Source organism: Balaenoptera borealis (assembly GCF_965194805.1).
Source record: "Balaenoptera borealis genome assembly, chromosome: 16".
Classification (NCBI taxonomy): domain Eukaryota; kingdom Metazoa; phylum Chordata; class Mammalia; order Artiodactyla; family Balaenopteridae; genus Balaenoptera; species Balaenoptera borealis.
The window spans coordinates 26,835,453-26,854,915 of NC_138872.1; the positions used below are offsets into that span (position 1 = coordinate 26,835,453).

Below are 19,463 nucleotides of genomic sequence, written 5' to 3' on the forward strand. Positions count from 1 at the left end.
CCTCAGACAGGGTACATGACCCCCAGGGGGACACGCCAGCAGGCCTGAGCATATGAGAAACCGTAAGACCAACAAGTGGCCCACTTCTGGTATTTTTTCTCTTGATGGTAAATAACATGAAATATTTCTGTGTTAAAAAAAGATATAGGGAGCTTCCCTGGTGGCGCAGTGGTTGAGAATCTGCCTGCCAATGCAGGGGACACGGGTTCGAGCCCTGCTCTGGGAAGATCCCACATGCCGCGGAGCGACTGGGCCCGTGAGCCACAATTACTGAGCCTGCGCGTCTGGAGCCTGTGCTCCGCAACAGGAGAGGCCACGATAGTGAGAGGCCCACGCACCGCGATGAGGAGTGGCCCCCGCTTGCCACAACTAGAGAAAGCCCTCGCACAGAAACAAGGACCCAACACAGCCAAAAATAAATTAATTAATTAATTAAAAAAATAATAATCTGTTAAAAAAAAAGATATACATTTTAAAGTATAATATGTAATAAATTTAAAGAAACATAAAAAACAAAACACAGAAATTAAAAGAAATTTCATGCCTGTCTCAGGAACCTTCATGGAAAAACACGAGAAGCACTCGTCACTCTTTCTTCATTTCATGTCCCTTTACCTCATTGCTATATTTTTAAAATGCCAACATTCCAACTCAATCTTCATTTTCCATTCCCACCCTCCTTTCACTAGAAAAATTCAAATGTTTAAAGAAATTGGCAGTGTGTCAGCCACAGGCAAGTCATTTTCAAAAACGTTAGTCATTTATGAGGACACCTTTTTGTAAGTACAATAAATCTGATTGATTTTTATTACACATCTTAGTTTAGAATCACTTTTACATTCCTAGACAAAGAGATGATACAAATAAATATCAGTTGTAAAATTAGAGCCCCAAGTATTGGCATATTCTTTGTCTAAAGGTAGCCAAAGAGAAGGTCAAGATCAATATTAACTCCAAGGAGCCATAAAGCCCACCGCCTCCTGCCTGCCCCAGGATCACTCCTTTCATAATTAACCTCAAAAGCATTTCATTCAAGAAAAAAGGGTGGGGAGAAGGGGGGCAGATTTCTGAACAGTACAAGACAAAACCTTGCATGACAGACAATAGCCAGGCCCACTCTTCTTATCCAGGTCCCTTTGAGCATTCCGATTATAGCTTTTAGAGAATATTAATAGCCCCCTTTTCGTCCACTGATGGCGCTGAGATGGCCCAAGGCGTTGTTAGCAGTGAGCCTCGACCTCAAGTGGGAAATGTGAGGCAGAACTGATATCCCACGTTAACAGGGAATCGACGCTTCTCAGAAACCTGGCAACGATTCTACATTCAGTGAAGGAGGACTTAACAAGAGTCAGACAGAAGTGGGGCATGGTCCACGCCTGAGCTGCAGAACTCTCTGACGCCCTTGGTCGTGGAGGTGCGGGTGGTGAGATTCAAGCAGCATGCAGGCATTCGACGGAGGACAATCCAATATTAGGGCGGAGTCTTAAGAAAGTGCTTCATGCCTATGATTTGTGGCCTTGGGTTCTGAATTCAGGGGCCTGGGAGACATGGGATTTGAAATCTGAAGCCAGATACATTCCTACCAATCAGAGCAAAAGGGGACCTCACTGAAGGGGGTTGCACACTCCGTCAAACTCCTTCTCTCAGATGAGCCTCTTAGATCCTGTTAGACTTGCTGCCAGACTTCATTAGCTGCTGCTGACTTGAAGGCCCTCAGATGGCTTGGAACATTCTAGCATGACTACAGACATGAAAACCAGGTCCCTCAGTCGACTTGGTAGGCCTACACATTTGGCTCAATTCAGAGCCCAAAGCAGCAGCTTTCCGGTGGCAGCATGACATTCCACTGTCTACTCTATTCGAATATTTCTTGGATCCATTTTGAGAGAAGAAAAGCACCGGAGACTGCTCCGGGACGGGACGGCTTCACCTCCACCCAGGTGTTCTTCTACGTCGTTTCACAGACCACCAGATGAACACAGCCAAGTACAAGGCAAGCCTGTTTTCATAATCCTGCCTGTCAACTTGGCTTTCTTCTTTTGCCTTCTTAGAAAAGTTCTATGGTCACTCAACCACCTGTGGTCAGAATAGCCACCTCGAGACATCAGTATTCAGCTACAGTGTTATCTGCAATTTTCAGTTCTCAGATTTGCCAGATGGATATGTTCAGCCTAGAGAATTCAGACTAGCTTCGAGGAAATGTGGTGCAAGAGACAGGTGTAACCGGCAGGTCACCATCTTAGGCTACCCACCTCATTATATGGTTCCTGTTCAAACAGGTGAATTCTTAGTAAATAATAAAGAAGCAGAGTTCGATCCCGAGAAAGATGAGGGATGCCTCCATTATGCTCTGGGAATTGCTGAAAAGGGCCCTGGGTTCAGAAAGAATGGTTATAAAAAGGAGACAAGCTGTCAGACGAAAGAGCTCCATTTGTAGAGCACTAAGACATTGCACTTGGTACCTCCTCTTTCCCACGGGTTCTGATCCAGAAATGTGCCCTGGGAACTGAGCAGCTGAGTTAAAGTATAACTCAAGGCCCACCTGAGTCGCCACCTTCCCGAGGCACCGTGCCAGCAAGGTGCGCCGGTGTGGCTGACTGGGGACGCATATTGTCCCCTCAGGCTTGGCTCGTAGACTCAGACACCCACGTGGGAGCTTCCAGCCTGGATTAATCATTCAACGGGCCGTTAATACAGACAAAGGCAACAACTGCACGGTAGCATATTTCTAAAGTCGGGCAAGTTCTTGGTCTCTCTCTTACAAACACACACGGACACACTGGAAGAACACAGGCACCCTTGTGCTTGCACACCTGCACGCACTTATGAGCTTCTCTTAAGGGGAAATGAGTAACATTCACCTAATGACCAACGTAAAATGAAGCTTTGAGTTTCAATAATACAAAGAACTAAAACTTACAAACCAAACTAGTATATGTAAACGGAAATTCCTAACTCTCTCCTCTGAGCCTATTCGATCGCACAGCCACACCTCGCCACCACCTTTGGCTCTGCCTGAGAAGAGCCACAGTTCTAGGATTAGGTGAGTTTTCTGCTGAAGGCAGGCAAGATTCCTCTGCTTCCATCTGTTATGTCTTCCCTTGCCAATGCACCAAGCCTCTTGACTCTTGACCTGCCTAGTCATCCCAATGCTCTCTATGCAAATATAGAACAAAACGGGGGATGCAAAAGTGCCACTATGTGTCTCGTCCCCCCAGCTCTCGTCCCATCAGAGAAGGCAGAGCCAGCCTCCCTTCTCCCACAAAACAGGCCCACTGCAGAGCATGCTCTGGAGGCAGAGGATGGGCCCAGGCAGGGACGCTCAGAGTATGCGTGAATGGGGAAAATGGTGACAAATGAAGAGTAAAGTGACACGGTGTATGGACATGGCATCAACTTACAGATTTACGTCTTTGACAAGATGGTCATGGTTTTGAGGTTTTAAAGAAGCTGTTTCCCTAAACTCTCCAAGGAGGCAAAGGGAATGTTATTTCTATTGCCTCTGACATTGAATCCTTCTGGAGCAGAAGTCGGTAGCTTCCTTGGTAAACATTTGCTCCTTCAGCAGATCCCAAAGGGAGATCCACTTCTTACTGAGGGGCATGGACCGTGCCCCTCGGAGGCTTGGCTCCAAATGAGATTTCTCATTTCTACCTACAAAAACAAGCACCTGTTCAAGTTCTAGGGCTTTCGCTTTCCAACCTCAGTATCATTTTATCCTGAGCCTCCAAAGACTTGGCCCTGCAGAGGTGACTCCTGATTCTGCTCTACTGTTCAACAAGAAGGGAGCCCAGTGTAAAGAACAGGCTAGAAAGGAGAGGGGAGAGGGTGGGAGGGCAAGGGAAGGGAGAGGAGAAGGAGGCAAGGGAGAAGGGAAGCAAGGTCACTGGTCATTCTCTTGCTTTCCACTTCGGCTGTCGCACTTTACCTTACCCATGCATTTCTGAGATGCTAATTAAAGGACGGTTCCCAGAGGAGCTGAGTGCCAGATTATGACCAGCATGTTTCAACCAGATTAAGTTGGTTAATCTGCAAAGAGGCCATCGCTTCTCCCCAGGGGAATGGTTCTGAGTTTGGGCTCGAGTCCTCTCTGCAGGTTTTTGCTTGTCTCTTCTCTCAGAAGGCAAACGCTGTTCATACCCTGGGAGAGGAGGAAGTGGGTTTACTTTGGAACCAGCCCCCGAGACTGTGGATAAAGCTGAGATGCGGGGGTTCCTGAGGAAGAGGAGGAGGATCCCGACTTCCTTCCACTTTTAGGCCTGCAAAAGTCAAGCACATATGTACATTACACATCCCGTCTCTGACACAGATCAGATTCCTTTCCCATCAAATGCCATTACATCTCAGGGTGGCCTTGCCTCAGGGGACTTTCAATTGTAAAACCACCAGAGACTGGCACAGCCTGCCCCTCTTCAATGGCCAACACAACCTGCCAACGGAGGAGTGCGATCTCAGGGGAGGGACTCTGATTCTCAGCAATTGTTATTCCATTAAAATCATATTTTGACTGTCTTCTCCAAACTGGTAAAAAATACTAAGTTTGCAAGTAGAATTCACTCCTTTTTTGGTTTTCCACTCAATTATTTTCCTTAAACTTCAAATCCAGAATTTAATAAGATAGAATTTCTAATTTAGCACCAAATTAAATCCTTGGTCATTTAAACTGAGGCTCAGAGCCTGGGTTGTGGATTCAGATAGACCTAGGTTAACTCTGGCTCTGCCACTTACTTCCATGATAAACAAGCACTTTTGCCACCCTCTCCCCTCATTTGTCCTTGTTCAAACATGTTCTGTTCAAACATAGGTCACCAAAAGCCACTCACCTGGCCTTGGGTTTCTTATTTGCAGTGCTTTCAAAGGATGATGCATCCACCTGTATCTCATCTTCATCCTGCAGAGCCGCATCCAATGCAGCCTGGACTTTGGGGGCAATGGCGGGCCCCTCGTAGTCTCTGGTGGTCCGGCTGGGCATGTCCAGCTCCAGCAGCACGATGTTTTCTGCCTGCAGAAGCAGAGCCAAGACCAGCTAGGATGGCCTCCAATCACACAAAGAGAGTTCAAGCAATCTAAACCCAAGAACAGAACCGCAAATTTCATGCTACTCAAAGCCGACCAAGGGCCTGCCTGGAAGAAGTGATGTAGTTTTATAACTTTTTTCCTGGTGCAATTACAGATGATTTTTTATTTTCTTCTCTATGCTTTTCTCTATTTTCCTTTTTTAAAAAAAAACAACAACAACAACAACAGTGAACATGTATTCTATCCTAAGGGGAATAATCAGGGGAAAAGAATAAGTAAAACCCATTTATTGTAGACAACGTGAAAATACAAAAAGATACGCAGAAGAAAACAGTAGTCACCAATAATCTCCCCATCTACGGCAGCTTTGATGAACTTTTTGGTTGCAGAGGGAAGGAGGCAGGTATGGTGTATATATGTGGAGGGTGTGTGTGTGTGGCAGTATACGTGCTTATTACCACATTTTAAAAATCAGACTGGGCCCTGCCTCATAACTGGCCTTGGAGATGGATTCCCTCACTTGATATCCGGCGGTGGGCCTTTACCTAGCTCCTAAATACCAAGTTGAGTGTGAAGAGGGAAGAACACCCATGGTTCCACATCTTCCCCTCTAGCTCCTCCCACGCAGTGGAGGTCAAGCCCCAGGGCCCCAGAGGGGGCACGAGGGGCCCCAGCTGGGAGAAGGTGGGGGAAAAAATGGCGTGGCTCCACTGATCAATTTTACATGTTGAAAAAAAAAAAAAAAATTTTACATGTTGAGATACGGCGTAACATTTCTCTTAATGGAGCCGGTCCATTGCTAAAAATCATCTGAGAGCCACTGCTTTAAATTCTACCTTTAGATCAAGGTAAGCCCCCTGGAAACCCACATATTTGATTTGTAGGCTTTAAAATCATGTTTTTGGCTTAAGACATGAAATAACCGGCAAGGTATGCACTCTCTGAAACTGCTAGAAAAAAGTTTCTGAGGATTCTGTGTGACACGTCACTCATCTTCCACTACATAAAGCCACACCTAATACATCTTTTTTGCTTTTGTTTTCTTTATGTAAAATAACTCAATGCCAGGAAGAACAGTGCCTGAGGAGCTAACTAATCCTAATCTGTTTTGCTCTGGCTGCTAAGGGAGATTCAAAAACATTTAAAAAATTTTAAGTGAAAATCTTTCATTGTAATACAGGGAATTCCCTGGCGGTCCAGTGGTTAGGACTTGGTGCTTTCATTGCTGTGGTCCAGGTTCGATCCCTGGTCGGGGAACTACGATCCCATAAGCCACGTAGTGCGGCCTAAATAGATAAATAAATAAAAGTCATACCAGTTCCCCATTGATAGTTAGAAAATACAGATAAGCAAAAACAAGAAATTTTAAAATGAGTTCACTTCCATTAACCAGCGACAACCAGTTCACATTTTGATCTACTTCGCACCAGATTTTTTAATTCATATATACACTTCCAGTACCAATTGCTCTATAACTTAAAAACACACGTGTCTCCTGATTCATCCACTTACCAGCTACCTGACCTTTAAGCCACAGGACTGACCGAACAGAGTAGGTGAGAGGGCTCAATCAGAGAAAGCAGCAAAGTGCTGAGTACAGCGCCTGGCACACAGCAAGTGCTTATCAACAGAAGCCTGTACAGTATTTTTATTGTAAAATACGTTTGGGTCATTAAATAGTCATCAATTATGTCACTTCAAATAACTACTTGACTCACATACATTACGTTAAATGGAAGGACCGTCAGCTCTTTAACGCATTTCCATCTCCTGTTACTAGACGTCTACTTTCTTTCCCAACTCCCCGCGAGGCCATTCTGAAGCTCATTATTGGCTACATGGACAGTATGTTTGGACTCTCCTCCTTCCCTCCTGATTTGCTAAATCTCATTCTCTTTTACCTTTTTATTTACTATCATTTGTTATTTATTAATTATATTTATCTATTATTTGTTATAATTGTTATTATTAATATAACTGTCCTCAGGTCCCTCTGGAAAGAGGATACAAACTGTGACTTTGCAGACCGGTGCCTAAGGGTTTACATAAATCTAATCTCTTCTAAGAGAGAGGAGAGAGAAACGCGAGTACAATCTTCTCACCCTATATCGAGCCTCTGGACGAATCATCATGGACATTCTTGCGTGCTGGCTCAATGGTCTCTTGTATCCCACAGCTGATACTGGCCGCTTCATCATCTGTTGATTCCTGGAAAGGGACTGTGGTGGTCAAAGCCCTGGCTGGCGCGTGTTCCACAGCCCCAGGATCGGTACTGTGGAACAGAAAACTGAGCCTTCTTTAGCTAGAACCTGAAGCAAGAAACTCCCCGGACTGATGGCTGACATGTAAACGGGGCAGGAGCTGCTTCTATTTTCTGCTGGAGTGGCTTTCTGATTCAAGTGTGAGCATCACGCATCTCTTAAGCTGGAAGGGCCCTGAGTCATTCTCCAGTTCTTAGACAGCAGGCACGAAGCCTAGCTGTAGACACTCTCCACCCCCACAGCCTTGGCAGACATCTCCCATCTTTCCAGCGGAATCCAGATGCAGACTGAGAATCCTTCTCCACATTGCCAGACTGACACGTAAGAGAACACCTATGTACCGCCCCTCCCTTGGCCCAGCACGTTTCACTTGACAGCTGGGGGAGCTGAAAAGCAGGAACTTGGGAAAGGTCATTAGTTCACTGTGATAAAGTCTCCCAATTCCTAATACCATACTCATCACCAAACTTTTACCTCATGGACTTATGGCAGCCACAAAGACCTGCAATTGGTTCCAAGTTTAAATGGATCAAACTGTGTTCTTACCATACCTCTCTGGCCAATCCCAGCTTATCAACATTCTTTCCCTCCTCCCCACCTTAAAGTCTACTTGAAGTCATTTGTGACTTACTCCAGTCTGGTTATAGGATGTAATTTCCAATGATCTTCCTCTTCATCAAAGAAGGATCTATTCATAATTTTACTTTTTTCTTCCAGAGGGATGAAGTTTTCTATAATAAGATGCCTGTAAGAGCACACATACACGGGTGAATAGATGGAGAAAGAATACGAATGGGGTGTTGGCTATCTGGTCCCACGTGAAGTTAAGTAATAGGTAAGGGTCAAGTCACTCAGCAAACATTTGCTGAGCAGGCACTGTGGGCCTAGCATCATACAAAGAGCTGGGGTACAGACATGAATGACACTTGGTTCTGCCTGAGATAGACAAACACTCTCAGGTATGCTGACAGGTCTGTCCTAGGAATATGGAAAGCTCACTTAGGCCCAAGGAGTAGCAGCTTGAGGAGGTGAAAGGACTAAAGAGGAAGGCAATGCCTGGGCTATGCTGGAGTGAACACGTGCTAAGTGAAGTATTTTGGGAGGGCCACTGGTACTGCTAAGCCAGCTCGTTAACTTCCAAAATGCTGAAAACAGATTAGAAATTAAACTGCCTTCCTCCAATCCTATGCATTGTTGCCCAAGGTGGAGAACTCCACATTCTAATCACCAAAACACAGAGCAGAACGAGATGGATTTCAGTCCCTTAGACCCCTGAGAATGGAGACCATTCCTGAGAAGAGTCTCTGCCTAAGAAGCACCCAGGGAACATGGCAAACAGTGAAACTGGAACCCACTGGGTTGTGTCTCTCCATGGTGATGACAATCTCCTGCCCCCTCTCTGTGTTCACTCTTTCAAAACCTCAGGACAGAACAATGCCAAAGGGGTGTTAACGTGGGAGGGACACAAAACAAACACCACAGAGGTGTAGGGTGCTATGAGAAACAGGCTGACTCGCTGTTTATTCAAAAGATATTAATTAGAGGGACTTCCCTGGTGGCTCAGTGGTTAAGAATCCGACTGCCAATGCAGGGGATACTGGTCCGAGCCCTGGTTCAGGAAGATCCCACATGCTGCAGAGCAACTAAGCCCGTGCACCACAACTACTGAGCCTACGCTCTAGAGCCTGCAAGCCACAACTACTGAGCCCGTGCGCCACAACTACTGAGCCCGTGCGCCACAACTACTGAAGCCCACGCACCTAGAGCCCGTGCTCTGCAACAAGAGAAGCCACCGCAATGAGAAGCTCATGCACCACACCGAAGACTAGGCCCCGCTCCCTGCAACTAGAGAAAGCCCGAGTGCAGCAACAAACACCCAACACAGCCAAAAATATATATATAATAATAATAATAATAATAATTTTTAAAAAAGATATTAATAAGAGACATAGCAATGAAAATGGCTTCCTTAAAGACAAAAATATTTTGGAGAGAAGAAATTTTCTCTTTGATATTTAAGAAACTATTTTTTATAACATATATATATATTTTTTTCTTTCTGATTTTAAAGGTCCTATTTATACATTAGAAAATGTAAGAAATACAATTACACACAATTTCACCACCCAGAGATACTCTTATTATTTTGGCATATTTTGTTCTGACCTTTTTTCTAGGTGTACATGCCTAGAAAGAGGACTGACACATACATTTAATTTTAAGGGCTCCTTTCCAAATTTAAAACTTAATCATAAAAAGAATCTCTTTGAAAAGTTCCTCTTTTTTTTTTTTTTTTTTTGGCCACGCCTCGCGGCATGTAGGATCTTAGTTCCCCGACCAGGGACTGAACCTGTGTCTCCTGGAGTGGAAACGTGTAGTCTTAACCACTGGACCACCAGGGAAGTCCCCTGGAAAGTTCCTCTTTAAAGAAAACTTCGAGCAAATGTGGTGGAAGGACCGATATTAAAAAAACATCATTTTGCAAAACCCCTAATGAAATAATGCAGCCAGACAAAGATCATTGCTGAAACCATTAGCTCAGTGGTTCTCAAGCCAGGCTGCACATCAATAGCAGTTACAATAGTTTAGCCAAACCTCATGAGAGATCAACGGTTCTCAAAGTGTGTTCACCAAACCAGCAGGAGCAACAGCTGGTACTTGTTGTGAATGCAAATGCTCAGGTCCCACCCCAGACATACTGAATCAGATTCTCTGGGTGTGGGGCCCAGCAATCTGCATTTAACAAGCCCTTCGGATGATCTGGTGCCTGCTGAAAGTTTAAGGACCACTGCCCTAGACCAATGAAATTAGAATCTCTTAGCGGGGACACAAGCATCACTATTTTTAAAAACTCCTCAGGTGATTTCGGTGCGCAGCCAAGGTTGAGCACTCACTTTCAGTTAAAGAGAAGTAAGGGAGATAGAGCCACAAGTTAAATGGCACTGTGAAGAAGCAGACTGACAAATCCAGAACGTGGGATGTTTCTTTAGGCTATCTGCCCTAGCCTTTTCAACAAGTCAACTATGAAAAACAGTTTTTAACAGGGAAAAGGATTGCTCCAGATTAAAATAAGCTTAAGAGACATAATAACCAAATGCAATATATGGTTCTTATGTAGATCTTAATATTAATAAACCAAGAAAATCTGAATACGGACAGGGTACGAGAGAAACAATGTTAATTTTGTTAGGTGGAAAGATACCATTACATACGCAAAAATCTATTTTATTTCCTCTACACTACACTAGCAATAAACATTCTGAAAATAAAATTAAGAAAACAATTCCATATACAATAGCATCAAAAAAATAAAATACTTAGGTATAAATCTAACAAAAGAGGTGCAAAGATTGCACTGAAAACTATAAACATTCTTGACAGAAATTAAAGAAGATTTACATAAATGTAAAGACATCCCATGTTCATGGATCAGAATACTTAATACTGTTAAGATGACAATACTCTCCAAATTGATCTATACGGTCAACACAGTCCCTATCAAAATCTCAGCTGGCTTTTTTTGCAGAAATTGAAAAGCCAATCTTAAAGTTTATATGGAAATGTAAGGGACCCTGAATAGCCACAAAGAATCTTGAAAAAGAACAACAAAGTTGGAAGACTCACATTTCCTCATTTCAAAACTTACTACAAAGCTACAGTAATCAAGACAGTGCGGTACTGGCATAAGGACAGACATACAGCTCAATCAAACAATACTGAGAATTCAGAAATAAACCCTTACATTTATGGTCAACTGACTTTCAACAAGGGTGCAAAGACAATGAGAGAAGAGCCTTTGCAACAAATGGTGCTGGAACAACTGGATATCCACATATAAAAGAATGCATTTGGAACCATACCTCAGACTATACAAGAAATTAACTAAAAATGGATCACAGACCTAAATGTAAGACCTAAAACTGTAAGACTCTTGGATAACCTAAGAGAATTGAAAACCTAAGTCCACAATAAAACTTGTATACAAATGTTCATAGCAGCATTATTCATTACAACTAAAAGGTAGAAACAACCCAAATGTCCATCAACTAATGAATGGAAAAAATGTGGAATATCCATACAATACCATATTGTTCAGCCATTAAAAAGAATGAAGTGCTAACATGCTACAACATGGATGACCCCTGAAAGCATGTTAATTGAAAGAAACCAGTCACAAAAGACCACATATTGTATAATTCCATTTATATGAAAGGTCGAGAATAGGCAAATTTATGGAGACAGAAAGTAGACCAGTAGTTATCAGGCTGGGGGAGGCGGTAATGAGGAGTGACTGATAATTGGTACAGGGTTTCTTTGGGTGGGGGCCGGGGGCACACACAGATGTTCTAAAATTAGATTGTGGTGATGACTTTACAACCCTGTAAATGTATTTTTTTAAAATGACTTGTAGGGGGGTTGCCTGGTGGCTTAGTGGTTAGGATTTCGGGCTTTCAGTGCCGTGGCCCAGGTTCAATCCCTAGTCAGGAAACTGAGATCCCACAAGCCACGCAGCATGGCCGGAAAAACAAATGACTTGTATACTTTAAACAGGTGAATTGTATGATATGTGAATTATACCTCAATAAAGCTTTTTTTAAGAAAAGCACTGTGGTCATGTATGTAGGTATATAGGAATAAGATAACATGAGGTAAGATTTGCTTTAAAATATTTTTATGAAAGATAGAGGACAAAAGATTGTTTATCATGGAATCTGGGTGATGGGTATTTGGCTGTTCATTATACCATTCAGAAAATTCTAGTTAATAAAAGATTCCCTTTTATCAATAGATAGAAGCCTTCTTTTTTTTTTTTTAATAAATTTATTTATTTATTTATTTATTATTTATTTTTGGCTGTGTTGGGTCTTCGTTTCTGTGCGAGGGCTTTCTCCAGTTGTGGCGAGTGGGGGCCACTCTTCATCACGGTGCGCGGGCCTCTCACTGTCACGGCCTCTCCCCTTGCGGAGCACAGGCTCCAGACGCGCAGGCTCAGTAGTTGTGGCACACGGGCTTAGTTGCTCCGCGGCATGTGGGATCTTCCCAGACCAGGGCTCGAACCCGTGTCCCCCGCACTGGCAGGCGGACTCTTAACCACTGCGCCACCAGGGAAGCCCGATAGAAGCCTTCTTTAAAGGCAGGAAGGTAGAGTGGAAAGGAACTTGGAGATCATCTGGTGAAGATGTTCAGTTAACAGATGGGACCCAGAGACAGAAAATAACTTTCTTTGGAATAAACAGAAGACAGACAAGGTGGCAGGAGATGGGGTGGAGAGAAGTAGGGCCCTGTCCTCAGGGGTGTGTTTCTTAGTGAACAAACAGCCACCCAGCAAGTGCTAGGGGAGCCCGGGAAGGTCCAGAGCTTACTTGAGCTTCAGCTCCCTGGTGAGCTCGTTCTGTGTCTGTTCCAGTTCCTGCCGCTCCTTGATGTGCTCTTCTTGGAGGTCATGGATCTCTGCCTTCACTGCCTGAAGCTTGGAGAAGAGCTGGAACCAACAGGAGAGGCAGGTGACGGGGGCAGCCCTCTAGACAACAGAGTTCTCCCTCTGCCCCAAGCCTCAAGGCACCTCTGCCTGGCCTCGCTCCTTTCATACCTTTTTGAGTTTCTTGGTCTTGATGTCCACCTCTTGCTGCAACGAGCTGTACGTCTCTTTCAGTTCCAAGGTCTCCTCGTCGCGGCTTTCCATCTGTTGCTGGATTTCTCTTTCTCGACGTTTCTGAGCAACATCACAAGATTGATCAGTGTGCCTAGAGACAAGGTCTAGACAAGAACATGGGGCTGGGTGCTCCAGATCAGGGTCTCCCGCCAGGAAGGGGTGACACACTTCAGTCCCGTTCCCTTTGAAGAGTCTAATATAAGAGATATTGGCTCCGTCGCATTAACACACCTCACCCCACCCCATTATCTCCAAAAAGGAATGAAAAGTTACCTGCTCTGCAATTTCCTGCCGTTTCTGCTCCAGGATTTTCTGCTGTTCGTTTGTATGATCTACTATATTTTTTCCTCCAACAAGCAGCTTACTCTCCATGGCCTTTGTGAGGAAAAAGTAGAATCCATCTGATGAGTGGTCTCCCTCAGAACACAGCCCCTCACAGGGAAGCCCATGAAAGATAAAGAGCTCAGGACTGAGCCCAAGGGGATGAACTCTAGGGGAAAATATGGTGTGCTCAGCTGTACCCTTCCCATCACGGGTGGGGCTGAGGCGGCTTCAGTGGGGGCTTTATCTTGGAAACACTGAAGATACAGCTTCCCCAGACATACATGAACTTCAGCTTTCTTTTTAAAAAACACTTTTTTGGTTTGTTTGTACAAAGTATTTGACCCCACTAAGAACCTATGAAGCACCTCCTATGTGCTAGGTACTGAGGATGCAGCTGTAAATACAAATCACAAAGCTGAGAGTCCACTGAGGGCCACAGACAAGTAAGCGGCCTCTTACCCTATGCAGTCAGATCCCATCAGGAGGAAAAGACCGAGTAATAAGGGGAGAGGCACACTGGAGGGAGAGAATTCTGGCTTTTGGAGGGAGTCAGGGAAAGCTTCCTGTCCCAAGGAATTAGCTAAGAAAAAAAATTTTTTTCAGAGGGTAGGGTAGGGAGTGGTGATACATGAAGTTGGCAAAGCAATCAGGGGTCAACTCAAAAACCTCCAAGTCCCGTTAAGGGAGACTAATCTTGACCCTGAGAACCGCAGGAACCACTGATGTGTCCTTTGAGCGTTAGGGTACAAAATCATATTTGTGTTTTAGAAACAAAACTCCCCTGCGACAGGAAGAATACCTGGAAAAGGGCAGGCTGGGTGGAAGGAGAACAGACAGGAGGCCGTTCTAAGGGTCCAGGCCTGGGCTAGGGCAGTAGTGGCTGGGGAGAGCAGAGTGGATGGGTCCAAGAGGGGCAGAATTCAGAGGCTTAAGGGGGAGGGAGCAGCAGGCAGCAATGGTAACTCTTCGGAGTCCGGCTCGACTAAGAAAAGGCAGGCAGGAGCAGGCTCTGGGTGGCCGTGGGCATCTCCGTGGAAACGTCCAGTAGGCAGAGGCTATCGGGCTGGGATATTAGGAGACAGCTCTGGGCTGACTATATAGACTGCAAGACTTCAGCATTTAGATGGTGGCTGAAGCCAGGGGAAGGATTTGCACCTGAAAAGCATGGACTCCAAAAACCCCACAACCTTGCTTTTAAGAAACTTATACCCCGGCTGCCATGTTTCAGGGAGCGCTTGAAATTTTCCTCTTCTCTCAAAACGAAGGGGCTGGACTGATTACTAACCCTCCCCTCACCACACACACCCTTCTGGCTCTAAAATTCTTTTGTCCTGTGATTTTACAGCATCCAGGGATGGAGAAAGACAGATGTAATGTCATTCTCCCATAAATAAAACTTGTAAGAGGTACAGTGACCTTGAGGTGATGCTGAGTCTTGCCACACTTGGCTTCTGAGAGTTGCCCAAATATCCCAGGTTGTTTAAAGGGTCTAGGTGGTTCCTGGGCTTGAATAACAGATGTGATCTTAAAAAACAGCATGGAAATCAAACATGGGCACACCCAGTTACACAAGTGCAGGAGTGAGGAGGGGTGAAGTGACATAATGGAATCCCATAGTAAGCCCCTCCCTGGAACACAGTTACCTCCTAATTGTGTTGTATGTGACTCCATTTTCACACCAGGTCTTGACAGTCTTGGAAAGGACCCCTGCCTCTGAAGTAAAATAGGACCCAGCTCTGTGAAAGGGCTACTATGATGCCACAGATAAAGTACAGCTTCATATGGTAGGGGAAGGGGAAGCAAGAAAGAGATCACTTGTCATTTTTAAATTAATAAACATAGATACATTTTAGAGTAGAAGTTAAAGTTTGCACAAATTCCATAAGATAGAACTTCAAAGGAATTTTGGGTTGTGGTCAAGCAGTGGTCTTCCTCAGATTTCCAGAGCTAGCTCTGCGCTCTCTTCTGCCATTAAAGCCCTATGGCAGCCCAGAGTCCAGGCACCTGATGGAATTGTACACTGTGGACAGAAAGAACACTCGACACAAGGGGCGCCTCCACGCTCTAGAATACAATTCAGCCATTGCCACACAGTGGTTGACTGCAAGGGAGCCTCTGGGCGGGGGGTGGTGACGGAACCGTTCTGTATCTTGCTTAATCAGAGACACAGCATATTAACACCACAAGGAGATCTCAGTGTATATCTACCAGATATACAGAAAGTCAAGTCTGCTAATCACAAGTGTTGGTAAGGATGAGGAACAACCAGGAGCCATACCCTTCTGGTAGAGGCTTCAATTCACAGGGCCACGTTAGAAAGTGACACGTCATTGTCTAGTGAAGTTGAAGCTACACGCACCCTAAGTCCTGATGGTGTCAGGCAAGAAACTCTCGCGCACACGTGTTCTCCTGAAGCCAAGTACAAGGAATTCAGGGCAAAAAAAAAAAAAAAAAAAGAAACAGAAACAACCCACACTATCAGGAGAATGGGATACCACGGAATTCTCAGAACAATTATAATGAATGAGTCACAGCTTCAGGCATCAATATGGGTAACTCTCATTAACATAACATTTAGCAAATAAAAGTAGATCGCAGTAGTGGGATTCCATTTATATAAAAGATAAAAATTATGTGAAACTAAAACTATCTTTTATGTAGAGATATATATACACATTTGGGAAAACTATAAAGAAAAGCAAGGAAAGAATAAACACCAAATCCAAGATAACAGTCACCTCTGAGCGGGCGGGGACACAAAGAGCTTGTAAAGCTATGGATGCTGTTCTATTTCTTATACTGGGCTGTGGCGGGGGAGGGGGTACATGGGTGTTAGTCTTATTGCTGTCAAAGAAAAATTGATTTTCTTCATCCAATTCAATTCAACGAATGTTCCTTGGACACTGGGTATCACAAACCCTAAAGAGACACCATCTTTCATATCATTTTTTTGAAAAAACAAAAAGATTTGAAAGAAAAAAGACCACGCCTAAGGCAGGGTACAGTACCTTGATTTTGGCGCCCAGCATCTCGGCAGCATCCTTTTCCCGCCGCAGATCCTCCATCTTTTTCTCCTTCTCCTTCAGCAGCCTCATCTTCTCCTCTGCAACCAAGCTGTGGTCCTCTACAATGGCCCGCTTCTCGATCTCCAGTTTTTCTTGCTGTTCCCGCCAGTAATCATCCTTATCATCCCCTTCTTCCTCACCCTCTTCTCCCTCCTCCTCCTCCTCTTCCCCACCCCCACCACCGCCACCACCTTCCCTCCTCTTCTCTCGCCTCTTCCTTCTGCCAATGGACCGTTTTTCTAGCTGGGCCTTGAGCCGAGCAATCTCTTCCTGGAATTCTCGAAGGAGGGCATCCTTAGGGTCCTCATTGACCCTTGGCTTGTTCTTAATGTTCTTGGCACGGTTGGCGTATCTCAGAGTGGTTAGAGTCTCTTCTACGTTGTACGAGGCAGGCCCCACGTTGGCCACCATCACAGTTTTAGCGTTGCCACCGAGAGAATCTTGGAGGAGCCTGGTAAGCTTTGAGTCCCGATATGGAATGTGAGTGCTTTTGCCGTCCACCAGGGCAGAGATGACGTTACCCAAGGCTGAAAGGGACAGGTTGATCTTGGTCGCTTCTTTCAATCTTTCCCCTTGCGCACCGGTCTTGGCCTGCCGTTCGCTGCCAGCAAGATCTACAAGGTTCAATTTCCCTACCCGGATATGGTTTTCGCCATCGAGGCCCACCTCACTGCACTCAATGGTGATGACAAAAATTGCATGCGAACGGGAACTGTGCTCGTTCATGTTGGTAGCACCGACAGAACGGTTCTGGTTCCCCACATTCATCACGTGCTCTATTTCCTTCACGCTCTTGGTGACAAAGGAAGACAGGTCTTTCACGTACACTCCAGTGTCCGGCCTCTCCTTGAGCTCGAGCCTTTTGGTCTGATCCTTTGAGAGCAGATCTCGGATCTCCTCCTGGTAGATCTCTAAGTAAGAAGCCCTGACCAGGTACTGTTGATTCTGGGATCGAGAGATATGGGTGAAGATGTGATCAAACGAGTTAGGGATGACCCCTCTTTTTTCAGGGTCGCCCCGGACTCCTTCCATCGTGTAGGTTTTCCCAGTCCCGGTCTGTCCATAAGCAAAAATCGTCCCATTGAAACCCTGCAGGACGGAGTCCACCAGTGGTCGGAACGTCTCGTCGTAGAGTTCAAACTGCTTGGCGTTCCAGTCGTAGACGGCATCAAAGGTGAAGGTCTTGGGCATTTCATGGGCCACTCCCTTGGGGTTCTTCACCGACACCTGCCCCAGCTTCACGTCCACATCCACCACCTTGTCGTACGAAGCAGCCTTTTCCTTGCCATTCATGGGCCGACAGCGAACCACCACCCGGACTGACTCTGAGCTTTTCAACTTTGACATGATGAGCACTGACCAGGTCGATCTTAAGGGCTATGAATCCAAATTAAGTCTCACGATGCTAGGGTCCTAGGAAAAACAAAACAAAAGCAAGGACAGTACAGTTGTCACTGGGGGCTGCTGAAAAGCAGATGACACACCCAGGTCACCTCCATCTTGCCAACCTTCTGACAGCCGCACTTAATAACTTCACTACATTGGATATTTCCTCACGGGATCTTAACCAGCTGCAGTGGGAAAAATAAAAGCACTAGTCCACCTATAGTGTTAACTAGCTTGTCCTCCCTTCAACTGATATTTTATCTTATACTACAGGCTGAGGCAGCTGGAAACTTTATAAAAGCCTGGGTAATCTTACATGCTGTGGAACTACTACAACCTCTGCACAGAGCCATATTGGAACTATCTATCTAAATTTAAAATGCACGTCCCTTTTGATCTAGCAGCTGTATTTCTAAGAATTTATCCTACAGATAGAAGGATATCTGTGTTGTGGCATCATTTGTGGTAGCAACAGATTGTAGGCAACCCCAATTCCCATCAAGAGGGGACTGATTAAATAAATTTAATATATTTAATATATACAAATCCTGGAATCCTGGGCAGTTACTAAAAAGAATGTGCTAACCTAAACGCAATCCTAAAACAAGATATGTTGTTAAGTGAAAAACGCAGATGAGGAACAACGTGTATAGTACAGTTTACACACGCATGCTACAATGTAAGTATACATGTAAAAGTGGTAACAGTGGCAGCCTCCGCAGGGGAACTATGGGCCCCGATGACACTCAGAGGTCTAGAGAGAGAAAAATGACATCGACACTCAGAGGTCTAGAGAGAGAAAAACGACTTTTCACAGTACAATTGTTTGTACTATTTGAATTTCCTATCTTGTACTGATAATACTTTTCCATTCTAAAATCATCAACTATGGCTTGTGCAAAATGTATTCAAATAAACAAGGATGTGGGGTAATACATTACAAAGAAAGCACTTATCCAATCAATAAATTTAATACAATTTGAATGCAAATAAGAAAATAGATGTTAAGAAATGTTTAAATAAAACCAAAAACAGAACTTCATTTGGTGCTGAAAAACTCAGGGAGCAGAAGAAAGTATGATTAAATGGGTCCTTTGGGAAGGGGTAGGGAGCAAGCAGATCAGAGCAAAGAGGTTATGTACAAGGACCTTAAACTCCCGAAAACCTCAGTGCAAGGGTTTTTAAAAAACAGGTAATTCACATGGTTCTTGACTCAAAAGGCCCTTTGGTGACAGATCTCTCTCCTTTACCTGTTCTCCAGCCACCCAGTTCCCTGCTTACAAGGTGAGTGTTATTAGATTTTTATCCTCCTGAACTAGTTTATGTATAACAAGCAAATATGTATTAATACATACTTACCCTTTCCCTTTTTACACAAGTGTAGTATGTTATACACAGTAACATGCAGTGTCCTGCATCTTGCTTTTTCTTCATTAAACAACCTATCTTGGAGTTTGTTCCCCTCAGTAAATGCAGAGCTGCCTTATTCTTTATGACAGCAGCAAAATATCCCTCTGTATGGAAGCATCATTATTTATTTAACCACTACTCTAGCACTTAAGCTGTTTCTGATATTTTACTGTGAAAAACCTAGGACCACACCCTTTCATGTGTGGGAAAATCTATCTGTAAGGATAAATTTCTAGAAGCGCAATTGCTGGATCACAGGATATACGCATTTGTAATTTTAGTAGATACTTGAACAGTAATAACAGGATCCTTTTTAGTTGTGAGAATGACCTATTCTTTGCCAAC

General features: G+C 44.5%; 1 protein-coding gene across 5 annotated transcripts in view; it reads right to left on the reverse strand.

Annotated features, from left to right (window-relative positions):
- Window positions 1–774: 774 nt before the first annotated feature.
- Window positions 775–19,463, reverse strand: part of KIF3B (kinesin family member 3B) — a 37,528-nt gene continuing 18,839 nt past the window's right edge. For 2 of the 5 annotated variants that reach the window (XM_082358823.1, XM_082358824.1), the window contains exons 2-9: window positions 16,266–17,735; window positions 13,207–13,308; window positions 12,871–12,993; window positions 12,644–12,762; window positions 7,912–8,025; window positions 7,122–7,227; window positions 4,824–5,002; window positions 775–4,259 (exon numbers count right to left, since the gene is read on the reverse strand). In XM_082358823.1, the coding sequence (XP_082214949.1) occupies window positions 4,163–4,259; window positions 4,824–5,002; window positions 7,122–7,227; window positions 7,912–8,025; window positions 12,644–12,762; window positions 12,871–12,993; window positions 13,207–13,308; window positions 16,266–17,669 (2,244 nt within the window). In that variant the 5' untranslated portion in view covers window positions 17,670–17,735 and the 3' untranslated portion in view covers window positions 775–4,162. Of the gene's footprint in view, window positions 4,260–4,823; window positions 5,003–5,291; window positions 6,306–7,121; window positions 7,228–7,911; window positions 8,026–12,643; window positions 12,763–12,870; window positions 12,994–13,206; window positions 13,309–16,265; window positions 17,736–19,463 lie in introns of those variants that run through there. The other 3 variants (XM_082358825.1, XM_082358826.1, XM_082358827.1) reach the window with 3 other exon arrangements.